Source organism: Xiphophorus couchianus, chromosome 6, assembly GCF_001444195.1.
Source record: "Xiphophorus couchianus chromosome 6, X_couchianus-1.0, whole genome shotgun sequence".
NCBI classification, from domain to species: Eukaryota; Metazoa; Chordata; class Actinopteri; order Cyprinodontiformes; family Poeciliidae; genus Xiphophorus; species Xiphophorus couchianus.
The window spans coordinates 18511627-18533259 of NC_040233.1; the positions used below are offsets into that span (position 1 = coordinate 18511627).

A 21633-nucleotide genomic window follows, 5' to 3' on the forward strand; every position below is an offset into this window, starting at 1 on the left:
TGAAAGGACAGTCCCGCTCCCATGGGGGAGGAGGATAAATAAGTCATGAGCTTGCGGGGTTGTGTGACAACAGGGCTGAGCGGACAGTCACAACAACAAATGCTGAGAGGAAGTGGACAGGTCTCAACTTGGCAGCAGCTTTCAGATGGGATGTGAGCAACTCAACAGCCTCTCAAGATTTGGGGAAGCAATACCAGGGGGTGACCAGTTATCATGGAGAACAATGGAATTGTGGTAACTGGTTTATAGAAACATATTTCTGCAGATGAGTGATCTAAAAACACTTGCTGCCCTGCAGAAAATTAAAGTAAAAGCACTGCCAGCCTCTCTTACAGTGAGAAAAATGAGTCACTCCCACTAGCGTTACTTGGAGCTCATGCAGGCTCTGCTCAGTGAATGGGGTCAGGCGCCACGCTGTGGTTAGACTCAACTATGTCAGTCAATGTGTTCTGCATGCAGCAGGGAAAATAAGCTCCCAACAGGTCAACGTTTACCAAACTAAAATGTCTTAGTGGGTCTACACATGTGAACTTTTTAAAAACCCAAAGTAATACAAACATATAAAGATATCAGAACAAAAGAGTCCATAAAAAACACAAAACAAGCTTTGCATTGTTGTTGAGTAGTTTAATAAATGTTAAAAATGGTTAAAAACTAAAGTATCCCATGTTTCACTTCATCTGTTTTTTTTTTTCCAATGTCAGGATTCAACAACACACAACAACCATACCAAAATGTATTTATTTTTTTTTGTCCTTTGCACATTCAGGTGCAGCTTTTTCTCTTATTATGCAAATTATTACTATATCTATACTAAGTAATAAAAACAAGGAATGATTTACTGTTCTAGCAGAACACAAACAGCTACAATGTCAAGACATGTTGAGGTAAAGGTGGGAAATATAAATGTAAAGCTCTGATTGGTTACATTATGCTTAAATTATCTGAAAACACTGGTTTGTTTAAGACCTCTAACTGTATGCTAGAATAGGTTCAAAATAATATACAGAAAAGCAACGCTAATAGTTAAAACAATAGTTTAAAAGCAAATCTCAAAACTGCAGTAACTGCAATGACCATAGAACAAATTTTAGTTAGTCCTGTTAGCTTTCTCCAATTACATATGTATATTTTTATCCTCTATCATTTATAATGCTACAAATGTTTTGTTCGGTAACCACAAAGCAAATCAGATACACACCAATCAGAACCATTCAGTCCTACATAGTCGTCAGAAAAAAAGACAATGTCAGTACAATTTAAAGTGAAATTTGTTGTTGGATATTGTAAACGCCACACCATGTTTGAAATAAATAAAAATCGAGAAACACGTGGGAAGGAAGATGTGAAGCAGCATGTACGGGACCGGCTGCATGTACCTGGAAATTGTTTTTGGTTTTTTGTCGTCCCGATTATCTGATTTTTAAATTAAAAAAAAACAAACAAGTATGCATTTAAAAGAATTTATCCTCATCAGTGGAGATATTTTGTGCATCACCAATCTGACATAGATGTCGATGTGTCTAAAAGCGTCACTGTTTGATTGCTACTAGATGCTGAGGAAAAAGCTGACCTGCATCATGACAAAGCAAGGAGACGAGTTTTCCAGGTATTGCAGGGAGAGTCACTACTGTTACTAGTCCATTTGATAAATGTCTTATAATATCAATCAGTTGTACAAATACTGAACATTTTCATGGCAGAAAAGAAACATTTCACATATGATTGATCTGGTCTGCACATCTTTATAAAAACTGACCAGTTTTTCCCCTTTTGTACCTTCTCAAAACAAATCGCTCATCTCAATGTCAGCAGGTGGAGGGTCTACCTGCTCCTCTCCATCAAAGTGTCTGTTCCTTGGTGTTTTGTTCCATCTGCAGATGCTAAAGCCATGGCCTGTAGTGTGAGAAGGTCGAAGATGATGATGATGATGATTATGGCGACAAAGCAGAAGAGGAGGGCAGCTGTTTTTATGTCTTATGTCCTCTAAGAAGAGAAGAAATCTACTTGTACTTGTGGACTTGGCTTTCAGCGTTCCTCATTTCTGATATCATTCCTGAGTTAGATCCACGCATAGTAGCTGGGATGATGAAGAGTGTGTCAGTGGTTGCAGAAGCAGCTCGAGCTCACACCCTCGAAGAAATCCCTTACAGGTAGTTAGTTAATTAGTTCGTTGTTCGCCGTCTTAACAAGCCGGCTAATGTTTGATGAGGGGCTCCCTTTCTGTGCCGGCAAGGCGCTGGCTCGCAGCAAACACCTTCGCTTTGTTCGCCGACGGACCTTTAGAGAGGTTCAAAATGTAAGTAAATTACCCAGGTCAATACTGCCCAGGTAGGAAATGTACGTACACCATTCATGATCATTAATGAGTTATTAAATTAGAGCTTTCGATCGTTTTAAGCTGCTCTTTTTAGAGGGTGGAATGATCACTTGATATACAAATTCAATGAGTTTGGTGCTTATGTTTCTATATAACAGGGATTTACTCCAATTCACGCAGGTGGTCAAAATTATACATCAACCCCAACACTGTTTTTTGGGATTGCTCCTTGACCAAATGCGTTTTTTAATTAACAAGCTTCTGAAACACTTTTGTCTGCATATTATATGACATTTTCTAGATCCCAATCAGCAGAGTTAAAAACTTACAAATTTCAAAAATCTACATAGCATTCACACTGGTGATAAGTGTATGAACACAATACAAAAACACAAAATCTTAGCAAGTATCTTTTGTCTAGTTTCTACTAGTGTAAACATCGAAAAAGACAAAGCTAACTCACACTTAACTTTTCAGTAAAATATAAGAGCTTGTTATAGGTTAATAATTCCTTAATATTGATAAAAAGTATTAGTTCCACTGGCAAATTATTTCACTTATAACATGGGGAAAATGTCTTGCTTTTAGAACTAGCACTTTATCAGTATTAAGGATTTGTTTATTTAAAATAAACTGCTACATCTTGCTGAAAAGTTACTTTTAAGTTAATTATGGACTTATTTCAAGTATACTAAGATATTTGCACTATAAACTACACTAAAAATACTTGATATAATCTTGTGTTTTTGTTGTGAAGTATATTATATATTGCTTGTTGTGTAACATTACTAACCTATATAGCTTAGAAGAACTGGGAGGAAGATGAGGCCGTGCGTTGCCCCGAGCAACACGATGGCCAAGTACATCCTGAAGTAGAAGACCTGGAAGATCTGCGACTTGGACAACGCCAGGATTAAAATCCCTCCAAACTTTGTTAATGTGATCCCACTGAACACCTGTTGAGATTTAATAAAAATACCAAAATAGAATAAATTTAAGAAAACACTAAAACACAAGACAAAGACATTTTGACAGAATTAACCTCCTGTTGTGCATTTAAAATGGCGGAGGGTTCAACTTACGGAGCTGCCCATATGAGCCAAGGCTTCCTCCGCCCGTTCCACTCTGTTCGTCTTCATGCTGACGGAAAACGCTCGCACAATGTGACTGCAGAACTCCACAGAGATTCCACAGCTCTGGAAAAGAAACATACAATTTAGAACAGAAGAAAGTTACACATCTGCTTTTTCTTCCCCTTTCAAAATGATTATTGGAGGTGTCAGTAGGTCATCTGTAAACTCTAGTTTCCTTTCGGTCATTCTGACACGACTTGGCATCATAATAGTTCATGTGACATTTTCAGAACAAAGTGCATCAAATGAGAGGGTTTCACTTTATACAAATTTACTGTACTGTACCTTTCACAGATTTTCTCTGTTTTTTTGTCACATAAAGGGTTTCAGATGAAACAAATCTTCATATAAGAAAGATTAACTGAAGAAAGAAGAGTAGTTTTGGACTACTGTTCTTTGTAGAATTATTTCAACACATTGGAGCGTATTCAAGCATAAGCAGCCAGTCCAGAATTTGATTAAGTCATTCCAAAACCATATTTTTCTTTAGAGGTGGACTTCCTGGTGTTCTACAGAGTATTGCCCTGCTGCATAACCCAAGCATACTTTAACTTAAAGTCACAAACTAACCTTAAAAATCACAATTTACCCAGTCTATTCTCCTTCAGCATTTTTTTATATCAAATACATCAAGCTGTCCAAGTACTAAAGAAGCAAAGCAGATGCAGGCCATAACAATACCAACATGTTTGACCATGCTTCTTACTGACTTCATTGCCAGTGAAAGTGCAAAACTCCAATGCTATGGAATTAGCAGAGCATTATAGACAAGCACACAAGATAATTTTTGTGGCATTGCAGCTGTTCCTAAATGCTTCCATTTCTTAACAATAATGCTTACCACGCCACCATAACATAATGCCTCAAGTCAATGAGCTCCTTATGCTGGAAGTGCTAGATTTTATACACCTAAAATAGCAATGACTGACAGAGCTGAATTCAAGCATCAACAGGCAAGCATCAACAAGGCAAAATTATTTTATTAATTTAGTCAGTTATTGCTAAGGGATTTTATGTGCAACCTAAAAATAATCAGGTATTACTTAAAATAAAATACAGAATTTTGTTTTCCCAAAGTAATTCCCCTGTCTGGAAAAAAAAACAACTTTTGTTCTCCTATTGAGGCCCCTTAGAAAAATTGCTGAATTTTTGTTTTCTCTCACCATAACCAGGTTCACTAGAGACACCGCGTTGAGGCTGATGTCCCACAGCCACATGACTCCAAACATGTTGACCAGAATCATGGCGATGGTGATGCTGACCATCAGCGCCGAAAACAGCTCGAAGCCCAGCAGCACTGTAGTGACCACAAATATGGCCCCCAGCGACACGCACAAATTCAGAGCCGTGTCGTAGGCAATGGTGAGGTACTGCTCGTAAAACACGTAGAAGACGCTGTAGAGAAGGAAAACATTAATAAGTGAGCACATAGTGAATAAAACAAAAAAGACATATTGTAGGATTCACACCGGTCAAGGCACAATTCAGTAGAAAGTTAGTTATATTTTACCACACAACTAAAAGATTGTCTCCACACCAGTTTTTTAACTAAACTTCAGCCCTCAAATAAAGTAGAAAGGGCAGTGGAAGTGTAAATGAACTAAAATGCAGAAGTCCTGGTCAGATATTGGCTCCCAGGTTTATCTGTAACCTATATGTTCTCACTGACTGTCAGAGTTTTTGCTGTCACCATAAACCAGCAAAAACTCTGTCAATATCTAATTTCACTGCAAGAAAAAAACATTTCCAAAAGATACTTCTGAAACATACAAGCCAGAATTATTGACACCCTCGGTAAATAACCTTGTATTTTATTTCTGTTACAAAGACAAAAACAAAAAAAAACAAAGATGAACATGTAGAAAAACAAGTCATGCCTACTGTTAAGTATGACAGACAAAACCGTATTATCCAAAAACAGAGCAGCTCGTCAGCAGAATGTACCTGTAGGCAAAGACTTTGTGATCCATGGACTGACTGATATTGTTGGCCAGGATTCGGGCCATTTTCAAAGCATCTATGAAGTCTGGAGACTCCTTTAGGATGGTGTGGTATGTCATGAAGTAAGTTGCTCCGACGCCCATGTTGTTGGGATACAGATCGACCGCTGTGGCATAAGCTGCATGTCCGCTGGAGAAGATTAATGGAGAGGGTAAAGAAAAAGTTAAAGTGAAAGGATTTAAGGACACAAGAAGTGTTTTTTTACAAATACATGTGATCAATTACCCTTTTCCACATTTGGGGTTAGGATTGTCGGACAAGAACATGGGCAGAAAGCGCATGAAGTCTTCGCCTTCGGGTCTCTGCTTTCCACTCTGAGTCATGGGCCGACAGGATACACAGGACGAGTTCACAACTAGTGAATAGATTTAGAAACACGTTAATCTGTATTCAAAGGATTTGAGAAAATATGAAAATAGCCTAAGATGAACTCAAGACCAAATATTTCTATTTATACTTAAATGTGGAACCTGGAAAAAACATAGACAAGAAAGGAGGGAAGGAAGAAGACATAAAAAGAAAATAACAATAGAAGAAGAACAGAAAAAAATTAAGAAAACAAAGAGTCAAAGAAAAGACAGAAAAGTTTATGATTGCCTTCGGAATGTATTTTAGTGCTTTAAGATATTTGACAAAAATAATTTTTCCACACAAAAAAACTTGCATGGTTTTTACATTCTGATCTCCGAATCCACTAGACATTAGTTTGGTGCATGGACGCTGGATAAAAATGTACCTGAGGCATTGCAGAAAGCTCCAGTGTTGTTGTAGAAGCGACAGCAGGTTGATTGAGGCTTCACCCAATCAAAGTAATCATCCAGCCAAGACGATGGTGTGTAGGCAATGGTTGTGCTGGGAGTAAATTAAAAGTGAAACTGATTAGACTACGCAACAACAGGAGGAGATAAGCAGCTTGTGAAGTTCTTTAAAGATCAACAGTTGACCTAATTAGTCTTACATACAGTATTTAAAGTTTTTACAATCTTGACTTACTAATTGCTGATAATTGAGGCTGAATAGATCTGCTGCACCAAAGAGTTGTTGTTACATCCCACTCCTCCACACACAGAATTTTGGCCCTCTGGGCTACTGTAGTTGAGTCCATCCTCCACTACAAAGTATACCGGAGCTCCGGTGTGGAGGTACTCGCTCAGGTTCTTGAAGTAATCCAGAACATACGAGTCCTAAATGAAGAGATGAGCTGTCAGAATAAACTGCTTATGATGGGTTTAATAATTAACAGCAGATGAGAGGAAATGGATTTAGACTTGAGGACACTGTAAAATCAATGCAGCTTTAAAACAATATCCCAAGCTTTAAACATCTCACAGAGTTCAGTAAAAACTATAGTGATAGATAAATGACAGTTTGAAGGAGCTGCAGATCCATGGCTTAGGCTAAGGTCTTTTGTAAAGAAGACAGGGCAAAATGTTTGGTCTCTAGAGGTACACTACAAAAGACTTGCAACTGTAAACGTTCTGCAAAAATTATCTCAGCAAGGCAGAATGCAAATGGATGAAGATTTTAATTTGATTTTCATTTTGAAAGGTACATTTCATTTTCGATCCACTTTACAATTATGAGCTTCTTTCAGTTGAAAATTTAGTTTGCAACATGACAGGATATTAAGTTCCATGGTTGTGAATATGTTAAAAAAAGAGTAAGGCAATATATCTTTGGCTTAATTGCATAAACTAAAAGTCTGCAATCAGAAATGGTCAGAAAGAAAAATATGACAAAAACTAAAAACTTACATCAGGCATAGATAACTTCTGGTCTAGTCCAATTTCCACTTTATTGACAACCGCAATACTGAAGGACAGCATACCCACAAACACCGCCACCTGTTGACAGAAACAAGACGGTCACCTCCACTCAAAAACAACAAAATTCCACTTGAACTCATTGGTGGATTTAAAACAGGAAACCTGGCGTGGTTACTGAGGTGTGACTCACAATGATCGGTCGAACCCACTCTTTAAGAATGAATGGAGCATAGACTTTCTTGAAAAAGCGGAAGAGGAAGCCTTCTGTCTTTGTTTCCTGACGTTCTGGCAGTTTCACGCAGCAGCAGATGTCAAGTCGATTCCCCTTTTTAAACATGACAGACACACCGCAGTGTTTAAAAAGTGTAGTGTAATGAAGGAATCACTAAAAAGTACTTTCCAAATGTAGAATAAAAAATGAAATTCCCTCCTTGTACAAAATTTGTTCCAAATGTGATTAAAAAAAATAAAACTATTAAATTACTCATAAAGCCTGGGATGGTTTCTAACTTTATGGTGCATAGTAATATACCATCATTGTTTACTGCTAAAATGTCTAAAAGGAAAAGAGAAACATGACTCAACAGTTTGGTTATGGAGAACGATTACTTGATCTGACAAGAAACACAGCTGACATGGAAATGAGGAAGTAGAAAAAATACCACTAAAACCATCAGAGTTTGTGCTTACACGGTTTTCTAAGTCTTACTCAAATCTAACTGCAAAAGGCAAATGAAAAAAAAACAACATGTTATGCTCAGAAATAATACGGTCACACTCAAAAACAATTAAAAAAGTATTTACAACCCAAAAAATTTGTGTAAATCATTTGGCAGTTAAGTTATTTTTCTTCTAGAAATCTAGTTTTTAACACAAATTAATGTCTTTTTTGCATCTAGATTAAAAGGACAACAACAACAAAAAAAGTTTCCTTTACTCTTACCTCCTGTCTTTTGGCATCCAAGCCAAGCAAGCTGACAAAGCAACTGATCTGCAACAGGAAATCAATAAAAACAGCCAAGCCAGCAAACAGAGAGAAAGTCCTAACAGCCGGCATGTTGGACAAGCCACCTGGAAGATAATCCAAGAAAAAAAAAAACAATAGGTCAGTTTGAGGCTCAGCAGAAAAATGAAGCAATCCATTTGTTAAACATGTCATTCTGGTTCTTAAAATAAAACTTTGTTAGTTTAAGCTTAAACATTTACAGTTTAGTCTTTAAGGATTTTTGCTTAGTCAAATAATTAGGACATGTTTTGTCAAAAATGCATGGACAGGTTCACCATAAATAGGTTTTTATGTTTATGTTTTAATAGACACATCATAATCCGATTATTGGATCCATCAATCTGCAATGTCTGCAATGTCACCAAATGCAGAGATATAACATTGTAATATGATATAGACACTGATTCACATCAATTTCTGCCTGCAAGATCATACAGCCACAATCTTTGACACATCTGGCAAAAATGTGTAAAAAGCTGATTTTCACAGTGAAAATTTTAGAGATAATTCACATTTAAATTTTTGTAAGCATAATTAAGGTTGTTAAAAAACCCAGACATGACAAGGGTAAGTTCTTGACATCACTTGTTAACAACTCATTTAAAATAAAAATGTTTTGTTTTATTTATGCTTTATTTTTTACGCTAATAAAAATTTCTAGGTATTTCCAATTAGTAACTCTTGGCTCTTTGTGATCCCTGATCCATAAACATAAAGGCCCAATTTCATCAGAGAGCTGCAGCAAAGAGAGAAAATCATAAAATCTCCATAACAACCAGAACATACTATCTAAATGCCAACAGGTTGGGAGTGGTTCCTATGCAAACCATAACATGGAGATTAGTCAACTCTACTGGAAGTTTAAAATGAAACCATTTGCTTTGGTCACATGGGACAATGACTGACCTTTTTGCATAAAAAAAACTGAAATTGGGCTTTGCTTGAAACACAGAATAGATAAGTGGAATAGCAGTGCATGCTGAATGTTAAATATGGTGAAGGATCTGTAATACTATGGGCTTGCTTCTCCAGTGAAAGCCCCAACAGTTTAATGAATATGTTGCACTCATTAAGCAGCAGATTCATCTTACCCAGGAAAAAGGCCACAGTCTCTGAGAAGGAAGAGAGAAACATGCTGGGAGCTATTTCTCCAAGAATACGGCCAATTTGATGGTGAAGCTCTTCCTGAGGCATCCGCTCATCTCTCTGTTCACAAACGCAAACATTTTCAAATTTAGCATCTCTTCTTTTAGAGGAAGCGACACACAAACATTATTTCTTGTAAATAAAAGTTACAGATCAATGCTCGTAAAATATTAGCACAAAAGATAACGTTTACCTGGAAAGTCTGCACAACAATGAAGATGTTGTCGACCCCAACGGCCAGAACAAGGAAGGGAATGACCTCGATCACGATGAGTGTAAGTGGGACACCCGCATAGCTGAAGATCCCCAGAGATGAAGACACAGAGCTGAGCACAATCAGGATGCCAGCTATACCTAGAGATATCTTCGAGTCCACCTGCACCGATTAAAAAAAAAGATGAATCATCTCCATCCTTTTACTACATCAGTTTCATGCATGAGTAACAAGAGACACGACCGTGACTTGTGCTGTTTCGTAGTAAACAGGAAGGACAAGCTAAGAATGTCTGAAACAATTTTAGCTATGTGTGGCAGCAAGTGGCACCAAAAGCTCTGATAAAAATGCTGACATCATGTCAGGGTTTCTCCTATTACCAGCAGCCTTCTGAAACTGTGGATGTGGCCCAAAGCCAAGGAGATGTAGATGAACATGATGGCGTAGCTGATCACGATGGTGCTGATGTCACTGTTGCTCTCTCTGTCGATCTCGTCTTCAACGCTCCTCTCTGCACTGAAGGCTATGGTCAGATTGGGATTGTTGAAGTTCTTCATAAACTTGATGAACCTGAAAGGCACACACACACAGAATAAACAGATTGTATAAACAACACTATATGGATAAATATAGTGTTGTTTATATTGCAACACTGTATTTGCTCCTAAAGGCAAAAGGGTTTGTTGGATGGATTGTCATCTTACTCTTTTTCCCAGGCAAGAGCTTGGCCCATCTTGACCGAGTCGTTCAGGTAGTTGTTAAGCGGGAAGGTGATCACGAGAGCTGTGGCATTGTTGTAGTTTGTCTCTGTAATTTGGAGAAATACAGCCTATATTTACAGTCAAATTGAATTTTTTGACTTCTTTACCATCCATTCAAATAAGCCTCTTTGAAGTCTTTAATTAAAAAAAAATAATTATAGAGCTCCTAAAGTGTTACATAAAAAAACATTTAAAAATCACGATAAAAATGTTTTAAACAAATAAACATTTTATGAAACAAACACAGACTGAAACATACATTTATTTACATAATACATACATTTCTCTTTGTGGTTTTAATTACGTCGATAATTGGTTTAAAACTGACCATTAAACTGTAGACCACAAATATGTAAAACCGATAAATAATGCAAAAAAAAAAAAAAAAAAAAAAACAATTCAAAGGACAAATGCAACAAATCAAGACATATTAAAAAATAAACTTGTTCAGGTCAACCAATCAGCTGATGAGCCACAGTAACAGTTTACATTGCTTCCTGTTGGGCAGATGCCACAAGAACTCCAAAATAATAAAATAAATAGTTACATTTATAAATATGATTAACATATCTAGATTTACCAAATAAATTTCAAGTTGACTTATTTATTCCTTTATTTAATACTTTGATATATGTTCAAAAACAGAATTTATTTTGTACTTCTTATTTCTGTTGAAGGATCCAGTAAGGTTTTCACTACTTATTGGTATTTCAAAGATCTATGATTTGTCTTTTGAAAGGTAGATAGAGATAGTCTTTGTTGTCTCATAGAGATAATCTATTTTACTCTCATTACATATTCCAAGCTGCAGATACATATAACTTGGGCTTCTCACCAAAAGTGTGACATCACAAATATAAATTACAACATAAACCATATTCAACACATACACACCTTCACAGATATAACACATTGCTTGCTCCCTTTACACATCACAAGAAACAAAAAAGGAAATGGACGATTGTCTCTGGAGTTTGTTCATTGATAGTTGAGGGGACAAAACTTTACTTACAATGGGCTTTTTTTCACCACGCCTAAATTGTTGCATAAAGTGTTGAGTAAAGTGAAGAACTGGTTCAGAGGATGGCATGGTCTGTTTGTTACAGTTATGCAAGACATAAGGTTTGTGAGTCATTTGTCGAAATCAATGTTTTTTTTTTTCCATTTCCTGCCAAATGTTTCACATTTTTGAGTATCTTACTCAGGCCATTGATTCTATTTGTATCCAATGAAATGCTTTCTATAAAGTTATGGGCGGTGCCTGGTGATCAGCCCACAGAAAGCTGGCCAATCAGAGCAGATGAGGCTTTTACGTGGAGGAGGGTGGAGCCTCCCTCACCTTTGTTTTTATTGGAAAAGGTGTGACACATTGAGCGGTAGCATAGCAGGCAACAGCTGCTTGACAGTTCCATACTTTTTAATCTGGGAAAGAGGTACGATCTGGTTTATAGTGACACAACTATGGACAAACACAAAGTTATGGAAAATGTGCTGGAGGTGAATGACCAGAGGGGTGCTGAAGTTTCCTTTGTTTGCTCTTTCCAAACAAGTACCAACTACAGTTTGTCACAGTGCCTTGCAAAGTTACGCCTGAACTTTTCACACTCTGTCACACCTCAGCCACACACTGCAGTGTGTGTTATTGGGATTTCGTGTCACTGAGCCAAAAAATGCATATTCATAGTTGTGAAGTAGAAGGAAATGTTCACAAGCAGAAATTAAACCTTCATTTTCTTTCCCATAAACAGCTTCTCTAAGTCATGATATCATCTACACTGCATAGGAGGTATGTGCTGGGTGAAGTGATAATTTTCCTCCAATACACCCTTGATTGTGGTTGCAGTGTGACAAAATATGACAAAGAATACTTTTACTGGAGTTAGTCACCCTCTCCTGTATACAGTTGTTCTGAAAACCACCTACAAATGTCTGATTTCCATAGGATCCAGCGAGTCCTATCGCCTCAGATGAATAACACATAACTGTGCAAAACAGACTTAAAAAAATAGAACAACTTACCGTCATAACCTCCGAGTGCCAGCCAAGGGAAGACTGGGCCACCAAAGGTTCCTAAGCATGGATCATGAAGGACAGTGGTGTCGTTGAGTGATGCTGGAGCACTGCAAGAGGGAAACATATGTAGTTAAGGGTTTAGTACAAAAAACCTAAACACAAAAACAACAACAACAACAAAGTCACTGAAGCCCTAATTGCAGAACTGAAAAAATAAACCTACATGACTGGTAAGGAGGAAGTCTGCAAACACTATTCTAAACAGGAATAGTGTTTAGAATACATTATTTGAAAATGTAACACAGGGCAATACCCTTGAAGGAGCAGGTGGTTCATAAACTTTATCAACAAAAAGAAAAAAAAAATGATTCAACTAAATAAGACACCAAGCTTGCAAGAAAAGCAAAAAAAGTATACATAGTGCCTGGCCATCAAAAACGTCAGTGTATTTTTTAGGGTTTTATGTGAGAAAGGGAGGACGTTTGTATACCGTCAGCTCTACTCGTATACCCCTAAATAAAATCCTCTTCAAAAGCTTGTTGAAGAGCAAGCTCTAGAGCGCATTAGAGAAGAAACAACATCATGAAGCACTGGCACATAAGAAACAAGGATATTTTTTTTTTAAATCAAATTTTCACTTTCCACCCAGAACTTTTTTTTTCTTATTCTCAGCACCAAACGCCTAGACAGACGAGGAGTCCTCTCAGTTTGCTGCTCTCTGGTTTTAGAATCATGTGAAACTGATCTGAAACTGAAGGAGCCAGTCTGATTAATGTCTGATATTGAGAGGAAGAATTTTGCATGATCAATATACTGATGATCAGTCAAAGATAAGATTTAATTTTTAACCGCTCTGATGCTCAAATGAACTAAGATGTAGACTTTGATTAAGTTGTTATAGTCTGTTTTCTAACTCTGCATCAATACCAGTCTTGGCCAGGATGGCCTTTTAAACAATTCTGCTGGTAAAGGAATAGTGAAATATTCTTTAATCATAAAAATAAAAGAAACAAGAACACAGCAGAAAATCAAGGATAAAAACGCAGTTAAGTTAACAATGTCTAGATTGTAAACATCTCATGGATAACTGTTCCAAATGCATGCCACACTTTTCTGATTTTTATTTGTAATTTCTTTTGAAAATGTAGTAATATTTATCGGTTCATTTAAAAAAATAAAAATCCAATGAAATAGAATTCTATTGCTGTAACTTGAAAACATACTTCTGTGTTCTCTACTTGCAAAACAGCAAAAGGTGAACTGAAAAATTGGGAAACCAAACTGGATCAGCGGCAGTCTGCAGATTTTCTTTTATGTTCGAAGTGTTCCTCTACAATTCTATGAAAACGCAATGAGGAACAGGTGTTTTTAAAAGAGCGCTTCTCCAAAATAAGGACAGTAAATATGATCACAATGAAAGATTAAACCTAATGTCTTGTCTCTTGTCTTGTCTCTATGCTGTAACTGCGAAGTAATTTCCCTGCTGGGATGAATAAAGTACTTCTATTCTATTCTATTCTATTCTAAGACAAATTGCAAGAAGAAATACCTGACGCAGTAGAGGAAGTGGCTGTGATAGTCAGCGTATACAAAAAACTCATCTCCTTTGCTGTGGTCCAGCACTGCGTGGCTGTTCTGAAAGTAGTTGAGAACACTCAGGATGGTGCAGTTGTTGTTGTACGGCGCCAGAGGAGCCAAGCAGATGTCCTTCAACGTGATGTTTTTGCCGTCGTGTTCAGCTACCAGGTTTTCGATTTCGAGTTGCAGGTCTAGCACCTGGAAAAGTGAGGTTAGAAAAGAAACATGAGTGCAGAAATAGAAAGAAAAGATAAACTTGAAACCACAGTTCCAAAACCTTAGTTGCACTTCACCTAAAAAGAAAATAGAAATGCAATTTTAGCTGTTCAAGGTGCCAAATATTAAAACTACCTCTTTGCAAGAGCTGATTTGAGCTGTAGGAATAACTATAGAGCATGTAGGTGCTTTAATGCTTAGAATTTGCAATTTGACTCTAAACCTGATTTTAAAAAGTTTATTGAAGCTGCCTTAGGTAGCTTTTTATAAAAACTGATTTTTATATATATATAAATATATATATATATATATATATATATATATAGTTTTTAAAACTGTCACTACGTCCAGACAGTCTAATATGAGACAAATAATTTGAGGGAGAAAAAAAAGCAAGATTTTCTTCCTCTTCCCAGTGGTCCTATTGCTATCTGCAGAAATACACCACTCCCAGTCAAAAACAACTAATCAGAACAGGGAGGTGTTAGTTTCAGTCACGCTTTGTGTAAACAGCAGAGCAAAGGAGACAAGGATTAAGCTGTGGTTGTTCAAATTTTAAGACTAAATCCATAGTTTAAGTTTATCTAAAGATTTTAGGTTTTGCTTAGTTTTTTCTTTGGAAGTTCTCTGCTTCATTTTGTCGGAAAGGTAGCAGAGAGTCTTGCAGTTTAGTTTCATTTACAGAAAAAAAAAAAAGATGTTTTCTCCAAAGATCAGAAAGATGTTTCAATGAATTAGTGTTGCTCACTGTTTCCTAAACCACCAACCTGGTGCAGGATGTCTTTGAACAGGATGGCTTTAAATGGGACATCTGACCCTCCAAAATACGGGGAGTAGATATAAGTATCGTTGATGGGAGTAGTTATAATGAGCTGCGTTGTTCTGAAGAACGGTCCAAAGTGCTCATCGAAATAGCTCTTCTCTTGGTGAGCCTGGCTGGCGGGCGACGACCAAAGCTCAACGGGGTCGGTGGTGATGCGCATGTAGACCAAGCCTCCACTGCAAGCGGTCACTAATACGAAGCTGCCCAGCAGGACCACAGATGGATGACGGACACAGAAAGAACCCCAGCAGCTGAAGAAAGTTCGCAAGAGATTCTCAAAGCGTTCGCCCAGCGTTTCACAGCACGATGCATTTTCTGAGAGGAGAAAAACAAAAGTAAGAAGAATAAATCTTGTTATATGTATAGCATTTAAAGAACAAGAACATTATGGGTGCAGGGCCTCTAATTTGGTTCATTCCATAAAACCACAATAAAGCATTCAGGTCTGTGGCTGTAACGTGGGAAAATGTAGAAAGGTTCAAACAGTATAGATAACTTGATAATTTGCTAATCATGTTGCTTCTATGTATTGTTCATAATGTAAGGAGACTTTGAGAGTCTTTAAAGATACCTATAAATAAAATGAATAATTATTATTATTAACTTGACCTTACCTTGGTTATGATTATCACTATTGAGGGAAAGCGGGTTGTTGCTGTCCAAAATGGGGCCGTACTCTGATGTGATGGCCCTTTTCCTGCACATCAGTTAGCAACCAGTTCAGAACAAACATATGCATCAAATAATATTCATCACACATAACGCTCCAAAGCACGTTACCTGAAACACCAAGCCCCGACTAAAACTCCTGCAAAGATGAGCAGGAAGGCCATGTAGGCGATCCACATGATGACCGACATGGCATCAATGCCGAGGATGGTCCAGGGAGGGGGCAATGGAGGGGGGACGGGTTTGGGGCCGCAGGCTGCTGCGCAGTCCTGACAGGAGCATGGACCTGAACCATCTTCTAAGCCTTCTGTACAGGCATACGTTTTGTTGTTCATGGGCGTGTAACCGGAAACTTCCACATCTGGAATAGTAACAGAAGATTTCCCTTAGGAATCAAACCCATGTTATGGTTTTGAATGATGTAGAGACGATCAGTGGTATGAAGAGGTGCTTACCAGAAAACACAGGGATGATAGGAAATGGAGCCTGGCCATTGTCAATACTGAACATGTATTGGATCCAGTTGGTTGCATTGCATTCTTGAGCATCCTTGCCACATAGAAGTGATAAGGCTTTCACATTGCTAGAAGGTGCCTGCACATCCTGACAAGCATTGTACATAGCTGGAAGAAATCATATACAGAAAAATAGTATATGATTCATAAGTTCCCTTCTGTCTTCTCTAGTTTGCCACAAAGCAGAAAGTTATGGCAGGAAGTTTCCAATGGCATGACTAAGAGCTCAACTTCAGGAAATAATCATGTTAACTCAGCAGATTTCTTATGCAAGCCAAATGCTTCATGCCAACAGTTGAACAACTCACCATTAGCAAATGTCTTTCCGATATAGTACTCCACTTCTACTACATTCTTCCCCTTAAACTTGGTGGCATTCATAAACTGACTCTGATGTGGACTGCATGTCAGCTCACAGAACAGGTTCATCAGATTGTAGAAACATGAAGGACACCTGCATGCAGATGGAGAAATCAGAGTAACCAGAGTTACCAGGTTCTTTCGTGACCACCTGAATGAGTCATTGCTCATGAGCTCCTGGTGCAATTTGGGGAGGCTAGCCACTCCTTGGAGGATTTGCCATTGTTCCATGTTTTCTTCATTTGTGAGTAATGGTTCTTAGTGGCTCCCAAAGGCGTAAAAATAGTTTTGTAATCCATTCCAGACTGGATGTTAATGGCTGATCTTTTGTTGAATTTCTTTAGATTGCGCCATGATGTGTTGCTTTTTAGGGTCTTTTATCCACATCATGTTGTCAAACTGATTGATTTAAATTATTTTTTAATTCTATGAGTTTGAGTGTAACCTTGCCCGAGTATGGGAGGTGAAACTAATTGAAAATAGGAATTATTTATGATTAATTCATGATGCAACAAAGTGGGAAAATTGTTTTACACAAGGCCATGTTATTCTGGTTTGTTTGGTTTCAGCTTGTCTTTTTTTACCTGATATTAAAATTAGTTTGATGATCTGAAACAATTAAGTGTGATTAAAAAAAAAGCAACGATTGAATAAATCTCTAAAGTAGTAAACACTTTTTCATAACTTTGTACATATAAAAGTACTAAAATGTAAAAAAAATGAAAATCTGAGGTGTAGCGAGACAAGCGGCAAACAATAGAACATGCTAACGTTAGCAGATAACCACAACCCTATCTGTGGAGCTTAAAAAAAACAACTTATTGTATTTTTACCAGCAAATACAGTACATTGATGGATTTATCTACAGCATTTCAGGAGGGCAAAGATAATGCTGTAAGAATGTCATGTGCTTCATCAGCTAATCTTATAACATACCGAGACAAGAACTGAAGGGGCAGCTGGAGACTCCCTTTGAGCGTGTGCAGCTGGGTCTCATTGCAGCAGAGACTTCGGTTTCCATAGTTATACCCAGGACAGAGCTCCTGCACATATAAAACATGGGCTGTGAAAAACATTTTTATACAACGCCTTTCAAAAATATTTGTAACACTTGAGCCTTTTTATGTTTTGTCACATTACAGCCATTGGGATTTTATGTGATGAACCAACACAAGGTACTGCATGATTGTACAGGGGAAGAAAAATGATACACAATATGGATACATGTAAAACTGAAACTTGGTGGTGGCCGCATAAATACTCATGTGTTTTCTTCAACCTTTCTGCATAATATGGGAATGTTCTTTCTTGAGCCTGGACAGGGGAGTTGAGCAAAGTTGATTGGAAGATGGATGGAGCTAAATACAGGGCAATGGAAGGAAATTTATTGGAGTCGGCAAAAGACTTGAGGTGCAAGTGAAGGTTTATGCTCCAGCGGGATGTTGTTGACCCTAAACATAGAGTCAGAGCTACAGCAGCAAGGTTTAGATCAAAACCTCTTCATGTGTCAGAACGGCCCAGTCAAAGTCCAGACCTAAATCCAACAAAGAATCTGTAGCAAGACTAAGAAAAGTGATAATCACAGATGCTCTCTCTCCAGACTAAATGAGGCTGAGCAATTTTGCAAAGAAGAATGGGTAAACATCTTGCTAGATGTACAAAGCTGGTAGAGTGAAACTTTAAAAACTAAAGCTTCTCATAAAATCCCAATAAATTGTGGTTGTAATGTAACAAAATGTGAAAAGTTGAAGATGTATGAACACTTACTCCACAGACCATCACCAACAAAGGCAAAGCATTACAGTAGTGAACGTACCGTTAGAAGCTCATAGCCCTCAGGGTTTAGTGGAATAGCGGGACCGGTGTAGTTACAGTTGTATTTTTTGCCAGGAACCTTTTCAGACTCGTCACACTCACCATACCAAACACAGTGCTGGGCCTCAACCTGACAGCGAGACAACAAAACAAACAGAATTATGAGCAATGTTGAACAGGATGTTGGCTGGTGGATGAGAAATAACTTTTAATTTATGTAAAACTTCATCTATTTTTACCAATGCTATTTTTACCAAGGCTAAAATGAGTCATGTGCCTTAGTTTATTACGCTTTAAAACTTCTTCAGAGATATAGGTGAAGAAGCCCTTTATCGTTCTTATTTTTAACAATTTATTTCCTGTCTTTCAAATATCATATGCTCTATATACTTAAAAATAACATTTTCACTTCTGCAAAATATATTTGCAATACAGGAGTTAGAAAAGAACTGGTGACACCCACCACAGAACATGTTAGACATCAATTTAAAATGTGACATGTGATAACCTACTGTCTACAACAGGAGTTAGAATAGAACTAAACATGTTCTTTAATCTGCCTGTTCAGCATCAGAGCCATCACGTGCATTTTGTTGCGAAGGTCATCTTGGGGAAGTTAATTCACTTACTCCACAAACTATTTTAGAACAAAACTTGGAGTTGAACTTTGTCCTATTTTTGTGGGTTTAATTCACAAGCAGATGATATTTAGGTGACATTATTTCTGGAAAACAACCTGTATGAAGCTATAGATTGCTCCTGTTTCCTGGATTGTGGAACCATTTGCTAAGTCATGTTTATCTAGGTTACCAAACAGGTCTCCATAGTGATCTTTGGACAGAAATGGAATTTCTGCCTAAATACTCATGCGTTTTCTTCAGCTTTTCTGCTTACCCACAGCAGCTTTCAGGTAGTCAATATTTGCACTGATTCTAGCATTCTTTTCAGATTTTTTTTTTACCTTATCTTAAAACAGTAATGATTAATGACATTTCAGATGTTTTAGCTCAATTTCAAAGCAGGTATGTGTGTTGCAGAGGATTTAACTAACTGCATCATGTAAAGAAGTGCAAATAACGTAGTGAGAGGAACAAAGAGGTCACTGAGAACAAATGAGTATGACCTACAATTGATTAAATTAAAGCAAAGGGGTAGAGTTGCTTTCTGTTTAGCAATACCCCTGAACTGGACAGACATATTAAAGTTAATGAAACATGACCGCCAGACAACAAAGCTGTGCAAAATCTGGCTTTTGCATTTAGTTTAATTTTAATTTATTCTTTTGTGTAACTCTTAGGTGTAGCTGTCCGTCTGAATAATTTAAACTACAAGGATGGCCATCTTTGATGTAGTTTATATTAGAGATGAACATAACTCTTCATTTTAAATACTGAAAAAAAAAAAAGAAAAAACATCTGATGCCAAAATGTATAAAAACAAAGAACTCCCAACATCTTTAGTCTATAAATCATTGTATACTTTGATGCACCTATTTTTAGTTCATTATATAATACAAAGGTTAGGGTAATATTCATAAAGCATAAATAAAGGTTACAGTATTGTTCTAATCTCTTAATTTTCTGGTGAATTTCAAAACTATCTCAATTTAAGAACTTGCTAGATGTCTTTTCTGTCTGTAGTTACGGGAAAATTAGAAGGGGCATACGGTAAGAATCACAGAACATGATGTTTAAAAAAAAGTGATATGTGTTGCTTTTCACAATGGATTTAATGAATATATCAAATGTGATTAATGGAATATCTGGTCAATTCCGATCCCTGGATGGCCAATCGGTGCATTTTAAATTCACTGAAATAATTTGTTAATTCGGCTTCCAACAAAGACAAGCGGTAAGCATTTCATTTGCTTTTTGTTATCAAAAAAGTGCTCAATCTCCAGAAATACAGGTTATACAACATGATGTTTTAATATTCGCCTGGTTATTTTATATTTAGCAGTGAACTTGAGCGCTGTTGTGTTTCACTCAGCTAGCAATTAAACTCGAGTTTTGAGGTTTTAATAACTAATTTCTTCTTCCTAAAAAGCAGTTTTGCTTTTCTGATGTTTATAGGTTTCGACAGCCGCGGACGACCAGTAGAACCAGTCTTTTAAAAAGTAAAGCCCGTCTCCCTGAAACGCTTAATTTCAATCAGCTTTCAATAACGAAAACGCGGCTTGTCTTATACCATTAAAAATAATATTTCCAAACTAGCATAAATCCAGTAAGTTGACAAAGCTATCTCCAGTCTACATTAGGTTATACGATCTTTATCCAGTTTCGTTCTCCGCCTCGAATAAACATCACAACAGCTGTAGCCAAGGCTGTCACGGAACAGTCACGAGTCCGGGAACGTTCAGTCACACTCACCCATCGATAGCATCCTGACAGCAGAATAATGAAGAAGACAACAGTGAAACTCAGCCTCCCTGCTGTGAGCCCCATCCCTCTCTCTGAAATCATCGAATTGAACTGACGGTCCGGCTAAACTTTTGCTTATCTTGTTGATGGGTTCTTCTTCCTCTGACGTTTTCTTTAGGGGCGGAGGCAAGTGCTGCCACCAAGCGGCAGAGAATGTTCAGCGCTCACAATCAATGTTTGATGCGAAGCATGGGATTCTGCACAGGGAAGTACTTCTTCTTCTTCTTTTTGGTTTTAATGGCGGTTGGCAAGCAACTTAATGGTGTGCATTACCGCCACCTACTGGTATGGAGTGTGGATCAGGACGCAACACAGGGAAGTATAAAGCGACATCTGCCTTTGTTTTGGTTGTATAGGCAATATTTGTCTCTTTAAAAACTTTTGTAAAAAAACAACAACACACCAACAAGCCCATTTTATTTATTCAAACAAAAATTTGCAGCATAGAATCAATCTGCAAATTAGAACCCAAGACAATTTAAAGAAATAATACAAAAAGATGTTCAAACTTTAGATTTAAGCAGTAATCTGAGGATAATCCATAGGATTAACATTCAACATTTCTTTCATTGTAATAATTAATTATATAATTAATTTAATTAGATTTAAATGTTAACCTTTAATTTCCATTTACAAAATATTTTTAAGTGTGTTTGAGCTGAAATAGGCAGTACTGCAAATTCCATATTATGGAATTTTTAAAGATTTTATGTCTATTTAACAGTAAAAACTCTGAAACTCACTTTACATAACTTCACTGTAAACATCATAAAAGGAGTAAATGTATAATCAACTTCGAACCCCACCTATATATAGTCTGTCCTTTTCAAGCTACTGTTCAATTCTGCATTTTAAAAACAATATTAACTGACTGATT

At 37.2% G+C, this 21633-nt stretch overlaps 1 protein-coding gene across 1 annotated transcript; it reads right to left on the reverse strand.

Annotated features, from left to right (window-relative positions):
* Positions 1-606: 606 nt before the first annotated feature.
* Positions 607-20865, reverse strand: npc1 (Niemann-Pick disease, type C1). The gene is made up of 25 exons (XM_028020964.1): positions 20706-20865; positions 18338-18466; positions 17458-17564; positions 16470-16615; positions 16102-16269; positions 15758-16007; positions 15592-15674; positions 14922-15292; positions 13910-14136; positions 12367-12467; positions 10291-10393; positions 9967-10156; positions 9566-9748; positions 9318-9432; positions 8164-8291; positions 7411-7545; positions 7209-7298; positions 6448-6638; positions 6191-6306; positions 5680-5809; positions 5398-5583; positions 4617-4848; positions 3403-3516; positions 3114-3276; positions 607-2280 (listed from the first exon to the last, which is right to left on the reverse strand). The coding sequence occupies exons 1-25, from the start codon at positions 20796-20798 to the stop codon at positions 2198-2200; spliced, it is 3834 nt and encodes a 1277-aa protein (XP_027876765.1). The 5' UTR covers positions 20799-20865; the 3' UTR covers positions 607-2197.
* Between the last annotated feature and the right edge of the window lie 768 nt (positions 20866-21633).